Source organism: Perca fluviatilis, chromosome 20 (assembly GCF_010015445.1).
Source record: "Perca fluviatilis chromosome 20, GENO_Pfluv_1.0, whole genome shotgun sequence".
In the NCBI taxonomy this organism is placed as follows: domain Eukaryota; kingdom Metazoa; phylum Chordata; class Actinopteri; order Perciformes; family Percidae; genus Perca; species Perca fluviatilis.
The window spans coordinates 7,901,085-7,918,271 of record NC_053131.1 but is presented as its reverse complement, the minus strand read 5'-3'; the positions used below and the strand labels follow the sequence as shown (position 1 = coordinate 7,918,271).

The 17,187-nt window shown below is 38.3% G+C and overlaps 1 protein-coding gene across 1 annotated transcript in view; it reads right to left on the bottom strand.

Annotated features, from left to right (window-relative positions):
* Positions 1-15,008, bottom strand: part of dnaaf9 (dynein axonemal assembly factor 9) — a 29,589-nt gene extending 14,581 nt beyond the window's left edge. The window contains exons 1-27 of the mRNA XM_039785690.1: positions 14,810-15,008; positions 14,314-14,393; positions 14,053-14,178; positions 13,827-13,951; positions 13,145-13,241; positions 12,832-12,938; positions 12,594-12,671; positions 10,020-10,121; positions 9,658-9,713; positions 9,411-9,546; positions 7,752-7,833; positions 7,462-7,498; positions 7,267-7,351; positions 6,181-6,257; positions 6,028-6,072; positions 5,810-5,855; positions 5,578-5,689; positions 5,243-5,313; positions 5,056-5,103; positions 4,869-4,959; positions 3,579-3,682; positions 2,845-2,988; positions 2,013-2,098; positions 1,551-1,652; positions 524-641; positions 297-385; positions 2-136 (exon numbers count right to left, since the gene is read on the bottom strand). Coding sequence (XP_039641624.1) covers positions 2-136; positions 297-385; positions 524-641; positions 1,551-1,652; positions 2,013-2,098; positions 2,845-2,988; positions 3,579-3,682; positions 4,869-4,959; positions 5,056-5,103; positions 5,243-5,313; positions 5,578-5,689; positions 5,810-5,855; positions 6,028-6,072; positions 6,181-6,257; positions 7,267-7,351; positions 7,462-7,498; positions 7,752-7,833; positions 9,411-9,546; positions 9,658-9,713; positions 10,020-10,121; positions 12,594-12,671; positions 12,832-12,938; positions 13,145-13,241; positions 13,827-13,951; positions 14,053-14,178; positions 14,314-14,393; positions 14,810-14,865 — 2,435 coding nt within the window. The 5' untranslated portion in view covers positions 14,866-15,008. The remainder of the gene's footprint in view (position 1; positions 137-296; positions 386-523; positions 642-1,550; positions 1,653-2,012; positions 2,099-2,844; positions 2,989-3,578; positions 3,683-4,868; positions 4,960-5,055; positions 5,104-5,242; positions 5,314-5,577; positions 5,690-5,809; positions 5,856-6,027; positions 6,073-6,180; positions 6,258-7,266; positions 7,352-7,461; positions 7,499-7,751; positions 7,834-9,410; positions 9,547-9,657; positions 9,714-10,019; positions 10,122-12,593; positions 12,672-12,831; positions 12,939-13,144; positions 13,242-13,826; positions 13,952-14,052; positions 14,179-14,313; positions 14,394-14,809) is intronic.
* Between the last annotated feature and the right edge of the window lie 2,179 nt (positions 15,009-17,187).

Genomic DNA, 17,187 nt, shown 5'->3' with positions numbered 1-17,187 from the left:
CCCAGGTGAGAGCACCAACAGACGGGGTTTGCCTCCTGGGCCTCTCTGGCTCTCCAGGAAGCTGGACAAATACTGCTGCAGGTGAGAGGCTGAGAAGCTGTCGCAGCTGTCAGGATCAGGCTGGTACACCACCCACCTATGGATCAAGTGAAAATCAAATTGTACTGGTTTTGTTTGCGTTGTTATTCTCATTACTATGAAATAGCCATAACACATGTGAGATTAGAAAGAGCAACAAATGGAACAGAAACAAAAATGAAACCAAAGAAACCTTGTTGGATTAAAATCTCTCTCACCTTCCCTGTTCCTTATTCAACTGGACCAGGAAGTTGCACAGTCTCTTCTTATGGCTTCCCGGTAGTCCAGTGATGATGGTAATGACAACCTTTTCGCACCCAAAAAAAAAAAGACCACATCAGATTTCAATTGTATCTGAAAGAATTCTTTGAAGGTTTTTTTTCTTTTTCTTGTATACATTTTTACAAACGAGGAATATCCACTGCACCTAAGTTAATATGCTCACCTTGTCTCCCTGACTGCTAACTGGATCCCTCAGCTCTGCAGAGGGGAAGAGCACCCCCAGGTGGTCATACAGAATGGGCTCCTGACCGATACTACTCAAAGCAAAGTGCTGAAGAAACCTGGCATAGACCAGAACCAAACAATCAGCAAGCAGAAATGATGTCACAACTCACAGGCACAACTACATAAAATAGGTATTTTGGGACCGATCATGTGTATGTAAGGTAATGCACGAAAATGAGTGCTTTAATTTTACAGCTAAGACGTACCAGTCACGTTGTTTATTCTCATTAAGCTTGATTTATACTTCTGCGTTAAATCGGCGCCGTGGCTACGTACGTAGGTACATGGAGACACAACCCTAGCCTAACCGTAGCCTGACGTGCAACTCCCGAAAAATGGCTTGGTAGCGTTGCATTTCCCCCGACTCATTTCCTTCTCAATAAACAACATGAAATCAAGGAGAGGGTTAACTTCTCCTGCTCCAGATTTCCCACCGTGGTCAGAAATCACAGGGGAGACACTTTGTTTCTCTCACTATGACTGTAGAGTCGCTACTCGCTCCGAAGCTAATCGCCGTCACTCTCTCACTTTCTCCCTCGCTCTACCACACACTCCCCACACACAATTGTGCAAAAAAGAGCGATGAATACTGTATTTATGAGCACTGTATGGTAGGGTTATTTTGGGTTAAAACAGTTGTACATCTAATTATACCAGATGACAGATTTGGGAAGACCATGAAGTTGAGTTATCCTTGCATGTGGTAGTCTTTGTTTTAGCTATAATGGCAAAAAAAAAAGAATATGTGTGCACTGTGGGCCAAATAATGAAGCTTCATTATCTTATTTAAAGACCTTTAAAGTGTGGATGGTCACCAGTGATGAATACACTGCATCAAGAAACACAGGCTTAGATGCTATTTTGGGAAGACATACACACGATGAAGCAATACCTAGCATCAGGTTTTATTACTTGTTTGGTCAAACTGTGAAGCACTGTACTGAGTGACTTGAGTGTGTACTAACATGTCCTGCTCTGGCAGCTGGCAGTATGAGGTCTTTAGGCTGCCCCTGCGTTTGGCCACGGGCGGCTCCTGACTGTCATGTAGCTTCTGCAGTTTGGTGTGCCTGAGAGGAAAATAAAGTCATTACAATTTCTTTGTTGTGATTCAATGGACATACCTTACATACCTACCTTATAGCATCAGACGACTGATTCATTGTTTTAACAGAATCACAATCTCAAAATCTTGTGACATGATAAGAAAGGGGCTTGGTAAAACATATTCAAATTTTGTTGTTTTTTCGTCACTTTTTCTAAAACAAATTGGCAAAATTCAACAACATTGTGTCAGAATTTATCAAAAACCTATGCGTATTTGGTTTGATTTGTTTTTCATTGATATTATTGGATCAAATTAGATTTCTAATGGAATCTAGCATACAGACAACTAATCTTAAGTTGTAAAGACGATACAGTTTTCTTACATGTTTTTCTGGTTGCAGGTCAGGTGCTTCTGGTCCACCATTTGCAGAGCGAGTCCAGATTTAGAGTTTTGCCACACTGACAACACCTGCAGAGAGATAAGGTTCATATAACTGGAGCTGTATCTTTAATGAGCTTAAAGTGAAGAAGAAGTTATACAATAATTTCATTCACAACTCATACCTCAAAAAAAAAAAAGAAATGTGTCATAAATACTTCACATGTATTTTTTGAAAATTACTGTATAGAATTTAGTCGTAGCAAAACCTGAAAGAACATCTGATAAACTGGGATAAACATTAGTGCTGGGATGCTTTTGTCTCGATTTGATTCTTACTACATTTACCACTGCAATAAATAAATCCTTAGATTAATGTTATACAGGCACGATGTAGAGACTGAATCACGGTGTCCAACTCAGTTTCATTAAGGGCCACACTGGAAAATGAGAATCACATCAAGGGCCAAACATGTATAGTTTATTGCTTGTATGTATTATGGATGTCTCATATAGCCTGTCACTTATAGTTTGGTCGTCAAAAATGTCGAAGAAAATGCCAGAATAAGCATAAAAAAAAGTAAAAAAAATAAAATAAAAAGCAACAGAAATACCCAAAAAAGTAAAAAACAACTTTGCGAAAAGTGTCAAAAATGTTGGAAAATGTGCCAAACAAAAACAAAAACTACATGGGCAAAAAAAAAGTTATTGTGTACTTAAATTGATATAGGGGCCGGATCTAAATTTGCAAGGGGCCAGATTTGTGATCTATCAGATGCCCCATGTGTACCTCTTCAGACTCAAACCCTGTCAGAGTCACCGGCTAAAGACCGTACCTTGGAGTAGAAGGCCCTGTGGCTCTTTGACCTGGGCTGAAGAGCAAAGACCAGACAATGGTCGGCGCTGTGGAGAGGGAACGGAAGGTGTGGGAGCACGCTGCTCTCATACTCCACAAGCAGAGATGCCACAGCACTGGAGTCCTGTTAATAAGAAGACACAGAAATTGTATACAAGTTGGAACCAGAAATTTTATTGCACATGGATCCATATTATATGTTTTACCACAATTGTATAGGGAACCAAGTAAAGAACTGTCTTTAATGTGACAACAAAATAGATCTTGGGTCGAAAACAGGGCTGAACAATTACTCGTTTTGAAATCAAAATCGCGATTTGAAAGAAAGTGATTATTTAATTGTGAAGACAGTGATTAATCGAATGTGAAATATTTCACTGAATGTTTGGTCTAACATTTGGTTTAACATTTTTTATTCCTCTTTCCATTATTATATTTACAGTTTTTTTTTTCATAAAGATAAATGCTGGAATAATGTTACATATCACAGATTGTTTGCAGAAATGTCCTATTTTTTAAGTGGCTCTTTCATTTATTTTTTATCACCTTATTTTTAACATAATCGTAGAAGCTGCAATATTTTAGCAAAAAAAAAAATGTAATCGTAACATCTGGCAGGAAAATCGCTTATTAGATTTTTCCCCCCAAATTGTTCAGCCCAAGTAGAAAAGTATATATATGTGATCATTTATGTGATAGAACTGTAAATATTACCGGATCATAGAACTTGATGGTGCTGATGTGATCCTTGGACAGGGTAAAGGTTCCGTATTGAGAATGGATATACAGGAGTCCCTCAGAGAAGAAAATTATTTTTCCTAGGATCAACATTTAAAGAAATATTTTTTAAAAATTATCGAACTCATTGTCACATAAGGGATGACATTGGCCAAAATATATGAAAAAATATCTTGTAAATGTCACAATCAAACACAAATGAATACGGTGAAACAATAAACGGAGTGTCTATTTGCACCCCCGGTACGAATAGCCTCGGCCACACAGCTGAGCTATTCAGACCCTGTGACGTAACAACAAAAAAACGTTGCTCGCGTGCACCGAAATCATGGCGGACGTTCATCTTCCGTGAATGCAAAAACTGGCAAAGTTTTGTCTCTAAAGTTTATAACAATTTAATTTCTAGCGGAAAATGGATACTACAGTTGCGCTTTCTGTCTTCAGTGAAAGCATACAACCGTTAGTTTGTTAGCTAGTACCTATTTTTTGTATACAGTACCGTTACCTAGCAACCGAGGCTTGAAGAAACCAAGTGGTAAATAGTTATACAACATTCCATAAGAACTGTTAGGTGAGTGGTTAGTACGTTTACCTATGATATTGGATTTTGGAGTTCGATTCCACTGTGAGGCAATCTTATTTTTTTAATTTTGGATTGGATAATTTGCATGCAATTGCGCAAGTCAGGGCCCGCGAACGCGGTGCAGGGTGGTAGGGGAAGACTCATGAATATGCCTGCTCTGGTTGGGTTGGTTAGGTTTTGGCAACAGGAGTGGGATTGGTTATGGTTAGGGTAACAATGTCAGGGCAATAATATTCCAAAAAGGTGTAATACATGAGTAGTATGGATAACTGTGTGTAACTATATGCCAAGGTACTGTAAATGCACAGGGGTGCAAATAGCATGTATTTGTACCAGATGGGGTATTAATAGAACACATTGCTGTGTGCACCAGCGGGGTACGAATAGCATTCATTTCTAATTGCACCAGGGTACGAATAGCACTTCTAATTGCAGCAGGGTGCAAATAGCATACACTGCTAATTGTACCAGGGGTGCAAATAGCCTCACCCAACAATAAAATATACTTTTAACCATAGCCTTATTCACAGGGTGGTGTAAAGTTGACTTTGACAATTGATTTCAGGCTGAGTTAGAAATCTAAGAATCAAAGATTACACAGCAGCATAGTAACTTATATACTAGTTACTGTATATAAATATCAACTACATGGCAGAGATGTTATTATTAATGGAGAGTGTCACCTTCTTCAGGTGTGGAGAGCTGGCTGCTGGAGAACACATATGCAGCATCTGCTACAGTCAGAGCAGTTCCCAAACACGTGCCTTCCTCTTTCTGTTTAAAACACATAATCTCAGTGATGATGTCACATGCACATACATAAACATGTATTCATACACTGCAGCGGACACATGATGCTTCTGAACTTACCTTAGCAAGATGTTGGGCTTGCTCAGATTGCTTGACATCAGATTCCATCTAAAAACAACATGACCACAAGACTTTTGACAACATGCTTTCTGGATAGAAGAAGACTGAAAATGTGTGTTTTGGGAAACCTAAACTGTAAAGAAAATCTACAAATTGATCTGAAATAGATTTTCAGCCCCACACATACCAGCCAGCAGGCATATCGAGGCACAGTTGTAGTCAGGATGGCGTAGCAGCTGTCTGAGGACACAGTGCCATCTGCAGGAGAGGAAACACACTTGTTTAAAATTGAGCACAAACAACAAAGCCAAACGATGAGAAACAAGCTAGATAAATGAGGAATATGATCCTCAAAACAGGAAATAGGCTATTTTTAGACCAGTGCTCTGTTGTTTTAAAATTACTTTTGCCTTTTTCTTTCAACGGTGAAATGTGGATTTGTCCTGCTTATTATGTAAATCACATTTCTTTTGTGGACTCAATGAGCGATTCTAATTAGACCTAATCAAATCAATATTGTACCTTTCTGTTGAATGTTGATGCTGGACTCCAAGAAGGACTCCGAGAAGACCACAGAGCCCAGGTCGCCCCTATCCCACTGCAGGTCTGGGATGTCATGGACAGTCATGGAGGCCTTCAAAACAAAAGGAATTAATCCAGATAAAATAAAATAAAAACTTTTCATTTGAAGTCATGAAGTCATTTCAATGTTATCCTTTGGTCAAGCAAAAAACAATAGCCTTCTCTAACTTACTGTTTTAACTGCATAACGGCTTTCTTCATGAGTCAGAGGAATGATCCTGAAAACAAAAATAAAACAGGCTCTTAAGATCTGAAATCACATTTTTACAAAAAAGGTTTTTAAAGCATCAATGTAGTATGTTTTTTTTCCTTTTCAAATAAGAGAATTGAATTTTCAAGGAGCTGTGTCAGAAAATACAAATGCTTGCAAATGTTCTTGTTAACACTTACCTTCCTTGCATATTCACTGCTTGAATGCTGAATTCACATTTGGACCTGAGGAGAGAAAAACACAGAATAAAACCTCAAACAATACATAAAAAAAAATATTTCATGCTTGAAAGTCTCACACAGAGGAGAAAAAAAATCTAAATCAAACTTTACCTGAGAGAACTGCGGTACAGACTTAAATTCATCGAGTCCAAAGCCATGAGAAAGGTGTTCTCTGCTACATCCTTAGCCTGCAGTAATAAAGTAACAAGCTTTAATGAATCCGAGGCCTATAATACTAAGCAAGATCAACATGCCCTGGATTTATTTCCGTTACCCGGCTTCACTAAACTTAACAACTGCGGTCCAGCATAAGGTGTGACACGACGGTGGTTGTCAACTTGTTCAATCAACCCAGGGTTTCCCAAACTAGTGACAAGTGCTTTGACATAAAAGGGGCGGTGTTTGCACCATTTGACCAATCACAAACATGGACAAGAGCTGCATTTTTTTTTTTTCACAAGAAGAGCAAACGATAATCCTACAGAAATAAGAAGAACACAGACATGTAATACAGTCGAAAAGCAATACAGTCGCTGCTGCTAAACCCAGTAAGGAAAGCTGGTGAAAAATTGCAGTCGCTGTAAATGCGTAAATTAAACAGCTCATCAATATCACTGCCCCCGTCAGGCACAACACGATCGGACCATAATTACACTTGCACATTCTATAAACTGGCGCTGCTTTAGCCTATTATTTCAGTTGCAACCCTGGCAGTGGTAAGAGATCCTGGGAGCAAATAAAAAATAAATATAAAAACATAATTCAATCCGATTTGTCACATTGGCAACATACGGCTCAAGAAGCTGACAAAGATATGTAATTCCCTACGCTGAAAATCTATATCTTTCATAAAAAAATACCCATCAGGGAATGTTAACCGGTTTTGTCGGTCTTGCGCACCAAGTTCCACCGGATCTTCTAAGAATGGTGAAGCCGTTATCAATTGAGAATTGATTGGTCAGTAGGCGGTGCTTTCATACCGGTTAATCTCTGAGCTCGAGCAGGTTAGGTGTTCAGCATAAATTACCATGCCGATGTAACCCGGTAACAAGTGATCCACCTTCGTGATACACAAAACCCTGGGTTGAATCTGAACTTACCTCGGTAACCCCAGATCTTGCTTCGTAGTATAGGCCTCTGTCATTTTAAAGTACATGTTGAAAGACACGTTAAAATAGGTGCCCTTTTTTTTCATACCTTGGTAGCGCTGGAGGTACAGGAGTAGCATTTGATTCCTGAAAGGACTGCTTGAACAGCAGCTGAATATATCTGTGACAAAAGCCTATAAACAAAAGAGTAAACAAACTCTTTAATTGTTAACATTTAACAATGGCCAGCCACTAGCTTTTAGGAAAAAATATTGATTATTAGAGCCAAAATTAAATCACTTACAAGACTTCCGTTTTCTTTTGCTCTGCGTTTTGATTTCCTGTGGGTGAAATACAGCGAGTGTAAATAAATGATATACTAACAATACAGAGGCTTCTCATATTACACTTAACCCCAGGCAAGGCCTTTCTGGACGCTGCATTTGACTTCATGCAAAGTAACATTTCACACAAACAATTCAGACAGAGGGTTAGTTAATATAGCTTGAACCCCTGGGTTAATAAAATATGCTTTAAAAACAAATGTGCAGTTGATTAATATTAAATAAACAAATTTCTAAAGTAAAACCTCACCAAGGTATGGAGTGTGGGTGGTCTCAAAGAAATAGGTTCGAGAGCAGGCTAGAGGTCCTTTGGGAGCCACACACTGCAGACTCTATGGACAAAAAAAAGTGTTGAATTTGTTAGATAGAATCATGGCATGTTCACAAATGACACAATAAACATAGCAGTGTTTTCCCTAGTTTTGTGGAAGACGCATATTTGGCGAGGGGCTTTGGCCTCATTCCTCAAGAAAATGTTTTTCAATAAAAAAAAATTTTTTCCCATACATTCAGTCTCTTTGTGGGAATTTCTCTTTTTGTGGTCATGTTGTGTCTCTTTTTGGTTGTCTTTGGGGTAGTTTTGTGTCTCGCTGGTCATTTTGGTTTTCTTTAGGGTTGTTTTGGGTCCCTGTGGTCATGTGGCGTCTCTTTGTAGTCAGTGGCGTCTCTTTTTCACATCATTATTTATCGTTATCTTATTATTATTATCCGAGTCTAAAACATTGGAAAATCTAGAGCAGATAAATAAAAAACATTTAAAAAGCTTAACAACAAAACGTGCTAAAGAAGTCCAACTTCAATCATTAGATCTGAGAAAAGTCCTTTAGATAGAGATGCACCGATAGACCGGCCGGTGACCGGAATTGGCCGGTTTTCACATGCTCGGCCATGACCGCCGACCGGCAGGTCAGTCTGACATATGCCGATTTCATGCCGGTGAATGCTACAATTAACTGACAACATAAGTTATACGAGTTACAGTTCTCAAGGACGCACGCACACACGGACGCGTCTCTTTTTCCTTTCTCTCAACTTTTCTGCCGTGTGTCCGCGCTATTCTCGCACATGTAGGGAACCTCGTGAATTAGCTTGCAACACGTCAGCGGTTTGGAAATTCTTCAGCGTGTGTGCAGAAGATAACAAGTTTGCAATATGCAACACCTGCAAGGAAAAAGTAGGGCGTGGAGGGACCACACCAAAAACCAAATTTTTTCAGTTGGATATTGGATGTGAAAAGAAGGAAATGGTTCTAACATTGCACTTTGGATGTGTGTGAATTTCCCACACCAGGAGTAATTTATATAGTTCTATGTGATAGTGATCCATTATCTGTTCAAAATTTTTTCTATGTTCTGTGCAAAATGTTCTATTAAAGAAAAGATAGAAAACTAATATTTGTGTGTGCTGTAAAGTGGTTAGAAAAACTGAAATCGGAATTGGCTAAAATCGGTATCGGCTGGCCTAACTCAAAGAAAATCGGAATTGGCCTAGAAAGTTGTAATCGGTGCATCTCTACTTTTAGATACATTCATTAGGCTTAGGTGCTGCCCAAAACGGCTTGGTGCTGCACCTTAACCAGGGAAAAAACCCTGCATAGGATCAGTGATCATGTTTCCTGAGATGTTTAAGATGATTTGTCAACACTGCTCTGAAACACCACTGGTTGTACCAAATTACTTCAGAGGGAGGTGCTGCAGGACAGTTTTCCTCTTTAACTTGAAAAATGTGTGTTTAAAAGACATAAAACACACATAATAGATAAAATACATGCAATGCAATTTGAAATGCTGAAAAGTATTTACACTGGCAGTTCTTCTACTATACTAACCACTTTGACAGGTGCCAGGCCATTAATAGGGACCCTATTGTAATGCAAGTAGTTCAGTGTTTCCCATTTCAGACTTTTTACCATGTGTCTAGCTGCAGAACCCAGATGTCCTGTGTTGCGGACCTGATGACTCTCGGAGGGAAAGTTGAACGAATAACTCTCCAAATCCTTGAGGGAGGAATGCTTCCCAAACAACACAAAGGGCTGCTGACTTTTACTGAAATAAAGGAACATTTGATTACCCTATAGTATTTTTCCATTCTTCAAACCACAAGTCTACAGAGGAACATAATTTCAGTATTAATACACTGTTGAATAAGAAGAATACCTTTTATCTGTGATGTTGCTTGAGATCAGTCCATGAGAGTAATATGTACGGAATGCCTATGGATTGATGAGAATACACTTTATGCAGTCAGTACACTTTGCTGACTACTAAGAACAGACAGTGAACAATGCCATTTGAAAATAATAATAATAATACATTGAATTTATATAGCGCTTTTACAGACTCAAAGTCGCAATACTCTGCATGTGCATTTGTTGTAAACGTGCATACATGCAAAGTATAAAGTTCACAACAAATGCAAAAGTACTCATGTAAGCACACATTGACTTGATCTCCTTCCAGTCACTTTTGCCGTCCACTCCACCTAGTTTTTGTAGGAACATATATTGCAATAATCGTACCTCGCCTGCCTGTGCTTCAGATAGCTCCAAGATGGACAGATGGCTCTCCAGGTCCATGCTGGAGAAAAAGCCACTCCACTGCTTCTCAAAGTTAACCAAGTCCTAAAATACAACAAACAATACCAGCATATATTAAGAGTAAATCATACTGAATGGTCATGTTAACACCTTCCACTTACTAGATACAGTATACCACATACTAAATATAACTATTGGTCAGCCAGGAAATATTAATGTCACTTGAGACTGACTAAAACACTTGATTATTAAAATCTATTTATTTTACTTCAACTGCTTTTAACAATAGGGACATTTTTACTGTACCTTTTAACATTATTTCATTTGATTAATTAATGTTAACAAAAAATCGTTATCGCTTGACCGTTATTAATAACTACGATAGATTTCTTGACATTTTAGAAGAAAGTTCCAAAGTTTCAAGTAGGCCTTGTGGTTAAATTCAACAACTGTGAAAGTTCTCTCTCTTTCTTTCTTTTATTATATATTATTATTTCGAACAAAAAAAAAAAAAACACAATAAGTGTGTTGCAACACACCAAAATGAAAATGAAAAAGGTTTCTAAAAGTGTAAAAAATGTAAATGGAGATATAATTAATTTTGAGTGTTACCAATGACATTTTGTGGTTTATGCAATCAATTAACACAGCTTCTGTCATTTTTTACAATACGGACAAAAGCTGTCACCAAAAAAGTCATTTGTTTTGACCATGACTGTATTTTAAATGATTAATTTGAGGATAAATATTAATGAACAAACCTGATTTGACATTGATGTTGAGATAGTATATATTGTGTAACACGGACGAAATATGAAATAACATATCTCATAAATGTAATCATTTCATTGGACTTCTCTAAAACCTTCAACATGCAAGTAAAACATTGCACAGGGAAATGAAAAAAGGGGAAATACAGAAAAGAAAATATCCAAATCTGCTTCATATTTGTATAATTGTAGTTCCTTTAGTTATTAAAAACATTATTCAATCTGAAAATTTACTATATTGGTTTTACCGAATGACCAAGGCTGATATTTTTTTTTTAGACAACGCACAGACAAAATTGCTACGAAAAGCACATTTTATTATTGAAATATTAATAATGTAAAAAAGTACTTCAAACATTACATTTCATTGTTATTGGAATGAAAATAATAACATAAAACTTGTATTGTTAATGATATTAATGTGCTTTAACACATTGAAGCATTCCGTTTTTCTTGGAACAAATGTTTAAATTGTTAAATGATGAGCTGAATATTCATGGAAGCCCCAGTCTCTGGAATATTTGATGTGACACACACACACACACACACACACACACACACACACACACACACACACACACACACACACACACACACACACACACACACACACACACACACACACACACACACACACACACACACACACACACACACACACTAGGGCTGTTGGAATGAATTCCGAAAGTCAAATATAATTCGAATAGTAAAAAAATCAATACTATTCGAATGCTGAAATTACTATTTGTATGTCATTTTATTTTATTTTTTTAATAGGTTGGCTAACGTTTGCTAATCTCCTTCTTCTCATGCCTGATGAACAATAAGTTACGAGAGTGAGAAACACAAGGCATTGTAAGCTAACGCTATGTACCGAGTAATGTTAGTACAAGGGGAGTGACAGGCTGCGGCTGGAAATCGGAAGAAGGATAGGAAATAGTTTTAACATGACTTTAAAATCGACATCCATCAAGCCAAAATGCTAATGTTATCAATAGTTAGCTTGTTTGTGTTACCTAACTGCATCGCGGGTTATAGGAGCTTAGCTGGGAGTTTCATGGAGACAGCTAAAGTTAATGTTAGCTGCCCTACAGCTGTCAGAGTTAGCTTCAACTTCATATATTACCTTCTAACAGCTGTATTCTCAGTAACGTGACAATCTGCAAGAAACAGGTTGCTTATAAATCACTAAAATAGTAGTGACAGCACCATTTGGCTTTGTTATCAATGCCGTTAGCATTGTGGCTAACACTATTGTTTACTTTATGACAAATCGTTTCGGCTGTGCTTTCTAACGTGATGTCATTGTGCTAACCGAGCAACGTTAGCCTTTACAACAAAGCTGCTTCAATACACTTGTTAGATAATGTTTCATTATAGAGTTCTCTGTTGATTTGTGTTTGTCGCTGTGTGCTCGATGTGGGATATAATGTAAACAGAGAGCGGTGTGCCAGAAATGCAATGCGCCATGACGTAGATCCCCTTTAAGGCGAGGCTGATGATGGAAGTCCCTCTAGTGGACAGAACGTGTAACAACAACCACATGCTTATAGTTGTATTGACAATGCCTGAGCAGTGTAGTACATGTTAATAACAGGCTGCATTTGAGCATTTAATATTCAAATATTATTTGAATATTTAAAAAAATAAATTAAATTTGAATGGTATTATAGAGGAAGACTGACAGCTCTAATATACACACATACATCAAGATGACAAATAAACGTATTTGAAACACTTGCCAAACCTTTTTTTTTTAAGATGAAAAAAAGAGGCTGAGTCTTACCTCTGTGAGGAGATTATCCAGGGACACTGGGTCGAGTCTGTTGTAAACCTGCCACAGCTTCTCACTCATGTCCATTAGCTGGGAAAACAGGAATATATAAAACAAGCTGAAACAAGAAGTGTAGGGCCACAAGTACAACGTAGTGCTACAAATACTTTTTATATGAAATGTATTTCAATTTTGCAACACTTCAGAGCTTAAGAAATATTTTAGTTTATTTTTTTTTCCTTGAAGGTACCTTGTATTTCATGGTAAAAAAGCTTCCTCCACCGATGCCTTCCAGGGCAAAAGCTTGAATCAGGGGCCACTTTTCCATCATAAACATATCAAACCTCTGGATGTGTCCTAAAAGTAACAGTAGAGCAAGTACATGTACAATTACCTGTGTTGTTGTTGTAATTATATTTTAAAAGTATGTGCTGTTAAGAAGGTGAAACTACATTGTATTCCGGCTTACTGAGAGATGTAATGTCACGTTTGTGAATGCTTTTCACTATCTCTTTAACATATGTGTAGTGAATGAATGTGGAGATTAAAATGTGATAATGTACCTTGGGAGCTGTATGGTACTCCAATACGATAGCAGTCCTGCACCATTGTGACGAAACTGGAGATTTTGAATTCCTCTGCTGCTTCCTCATCTTCATACTGTGTGTGGATGTGGGAAAAGTACATGGCAGACAACTTAGAAAAGGACTCAATCTCAGGATGGAATGACAATTACAAACACTGCTACAAATGGCCATATTTACAATTTTCAGCAATGGAAATCATTCCCTTAAAAAGGCCTATACACCTGTGCACACATTGCAGGTACAGTGATAAAACTAGAAAACACTATGTCATTGGTGAAAGTGAATGTGCTGCTTTCACTGTGCAGCCTGTGTAGACAAGGTGTAACATATAAGCACACAGGTCTAATAGGCAAATGTCTGAAAAAAATTAATAGTAACCTGCAAGCGGGGTTCAAAATGTTTTTCGTCCACCAGCCAAATGGCTAGTGAACGATCAAATTTTACCAGCCACTCAATTGATTACCATTGTTTTTTTGGCTGGTGAGTGAAGCACATCTACCAGCCAATTGCATATTTCACCAGCATTTGGCTGGTTAAAATCGCAGCTAGGTGGATACATCAAGTGCTACAATAAATCAGTTCCTACTCCTACATGAATACAGGAACTATAATTAAAATAAATGATAAGCCTGTTAAGGGAGTGAGGGGGCTTTTATACCTCTGCCTTTGTCATGCAGTAAAGATGCAAGTTCCTCCAGTGGGACACGTAGGGCAACAGGTAACTGTAGTTCATTGGGTTGCAGTACAGATGAACACACTCTGCCTTGATCAACAGGATTACATCTGGAAAACAGACAAGCATTGTGTCAGAAAGAATATATAAAAAAACTAATGCAGGCACAAAATATGATTGCAACACTGTGAACAACACTTGAAAAACTCACCATCCAGCATTTCTTCAGGAAATTCCTCAAGGACATGTTCCAGATTCAGCTGATTTCTTCCATATAGTCCATAGAACAGATACTTCGCCAGCTCAGTGCACCCATCATTATATCTGCTGTCAATTCCTAAAATATACAAAAACAATGATTCACCATCTGTTCTGAAAAAGTTCTACCTCCAGCCTTAGTAGTGCGGTTAACCAGGCCAAATAAAGATATAAAGGTTACAGATTTTTTTTAAAAGCTTGCAACCCAACATACCAAGAGAGCACAAGATGCCATCAGGAGTGGCAGTGCCACCTTCACAAAGCAGAGACTGAACCTGACACAGGCGACAGCAACTGAAAAATATCACAATAAAAATAATATCATGGCTTCATAGTTACTAACATTGACTTTAGGTGAATGTTGAGCCAAACGGTTTAATGTTAGCTTAGCTACGTCACTACTAACGTAGCTAGCTAGATACTTGACTGAGTGATGTGCAGGGAATATCTAGGAATAGCACCGTTAACGTTAGCTAAATGAATGTGTATCATAGCTTAACCAGCTGATTAATACTGACAATGTAACCTAGCTATAGCTGTCTAGAATCATTGCTAACGTTAGAATTACTGATACTAGTGCCGGTTAACTAATTATAACTGACGTTAAAACGTCGACGAATAACGGCTTGCGCTAACGTTTGCTAGGTTAATGTTAGCTTGACAGCTTCACTGAGGCGTTTTCTGTATACATGATTCGATATTAACATTACCTGACAGCTGGGTTGATTCCCGATAATTTCCCGTTAACTCTCCTTATACCGGCCATTGCAATTGTGGTTACGTTACATACAATTTACGTTTCAAACCGAACAACGTTAATGTTATGTATTTTCAGGCTGAATAACTAGCTACATCTTCATCATCACCCTGGAGAATGTCTACACAAGATAGCATAGCAACGGAGCAAACCATTTGATATTTAGGGGCGTCCAGAGTATCAATATAATACTTGGGGGAAATAGTAAAAATATTAGCACTAATTATTATAATTTCCTAAAAAGATGCTTTATGTAGCACCATATTCTGTACTTGCTGAATTAAGCGTTTAACAACAAAAAATATCTATCAGAATTTACCAGACTGTTTCCCCCATTTTAAGCTGTCGTACTGCCTTGTTTTCGGCCGTTTTTTGATAGCGGCAGGCAGCCGCGCTCAGTATCACAGGGATGGTGCAATCGCTCAGTAATCTCAGTGTATGTAGGGGAACTCCTTCTATGTTTATACCAAAATTGCAATACATTAATTATTAATTTCATGCTGTACTTGTTTTCTTGTTTTCTTTTTCGTTTCTTAATATGACGATTAAGAAAGCAATCGAGGAGCTAATTCATCAGAAAGATTATTATCTTTTGTGAGAAATTTACAGTTTTACTGGACGTTGGCTCACATTTAATCTTGGATGTCACTCATATCACTAAGATGTGATGGATGTCTGCAGTGAAGCTGATTCAGCAATAATGCAGACAAGGAACAATCACAGGATGCCTCTCAGACAGGCTTTAGGATATTATGCAGAGGGCAGCAACTTAATAGAGTCAGGTAGGAAAAGGAAACTGAATCAGGCTGACTTATTAGGAGTTTTCAAATTCCCATATTGGTTCAGTTTAAAAATGTTCACCTCAAAAATGACTTTTGAAACACTGGCATATTAAAAATGTACTCACATTGTGGGAAAGCAAGACACAGGGGTACACAGTTTCAAGTGGTAGAATTAAATAAGGTACAAAAATGTACCGGTACTGAAAGGTACACAATTGTCTGTCAAAAGGGTACCTCTCCCTCGACAAGCATTTGTATCCTTATAGGTACACAATGGTACTTCTATTTGCGTGGGTGTGTGTGTGTGTGTGTGTGTGTGTGTGTGTGTGTGTGTGTGTGTGTGTGTGTGTGTGTGTGTGAGAAAAGAGAGTGTTTTACAGTTTGGCATGAACACAGAATCTCGGTTTAAAGGTATTGGTAGGCCTACTGCTTAACAGATAATGGGACAGAGTTATTTTGTAGAACTCAAGCATGATGTGAAGAATGAGGGAGATGCACAGGACAAGTATATTGTTTATTCAAGGTTGTGCTGTGGAATGCACTTCATCGAAATCAAAACTGGGGGTCACACATGAAATGTTGTATTCAGGAAGCATCTTATGTGTAACCCTGTTTCAGGTGTTGTCTTGAGCTGGCAAGGATCTTAAAGCAGACCTGTATGAGAGTACCTGAAGACATATCACTCACTAAGTCATTCTTTTTTTACATACATTTGTGTTTTCCTACACATTCAATGCTAATTTAATTTGCAATACAAGGGCAATGTTTGCAAGGCCCGGAAATAACACATGCGGTCATATTATAAGAAAAAGTGTTAGCTACTATTAAAAAAACATGGTAATACCGACTATAACTTGGTGTGTGCGTGCACTCAATATTAATTACAATTCATTGACAAGTCATTACTGTGTTGTTTGGCAGACGCTAAAACTACCACCAAGCAGATGATGGTGGTCATATCCACAGTGGAGGAATGGTCCTATATTTAAAGGCTCTGCAACAGGATAGCTTAGGGGATAAACCTCTCAAGTTAACCTTTAGTTATCTGGGATCAAATCAAGTGTGCGACTTGACAGTGGATGGTCGCTTGGTCAGCATTCTTTACGCAGGTTTAAACCACGACATGACAGAGGAGGGCATCAGCCAGGCAATAGATGGCTGCTTTAAGTCTTGCACAGATGGAATCAGTACATTTCTGCTGCTGATCCGAGGTGGACATTACACACAGAGGGAAAGAAGAATGGTAGATATACTGCAGGCACACTTTGGAGCTGAGGCTTTAAAATACCTGGTGGTTATCTCTCTGGAAGATGGAAAGGTTGGATGATGCCCTCCTGGAGTTGATAAAAATGTGCGATGGAAGATACCGCCCTATCTCATCATCTGCAGCGAGAGACAAGCTGCTTGCTCTGCTCGAGACGGTGGACTACATGCTGGCTGAAAACGGTGGGACTGGCTACGCGGAAACCATGCCGCGTGAAGCTGAGAAAATGAGCACAGAAGACTCAGCCGTGAAGAGGTCAAGGAGAAGGAGCAGGCGTTCAAGCAA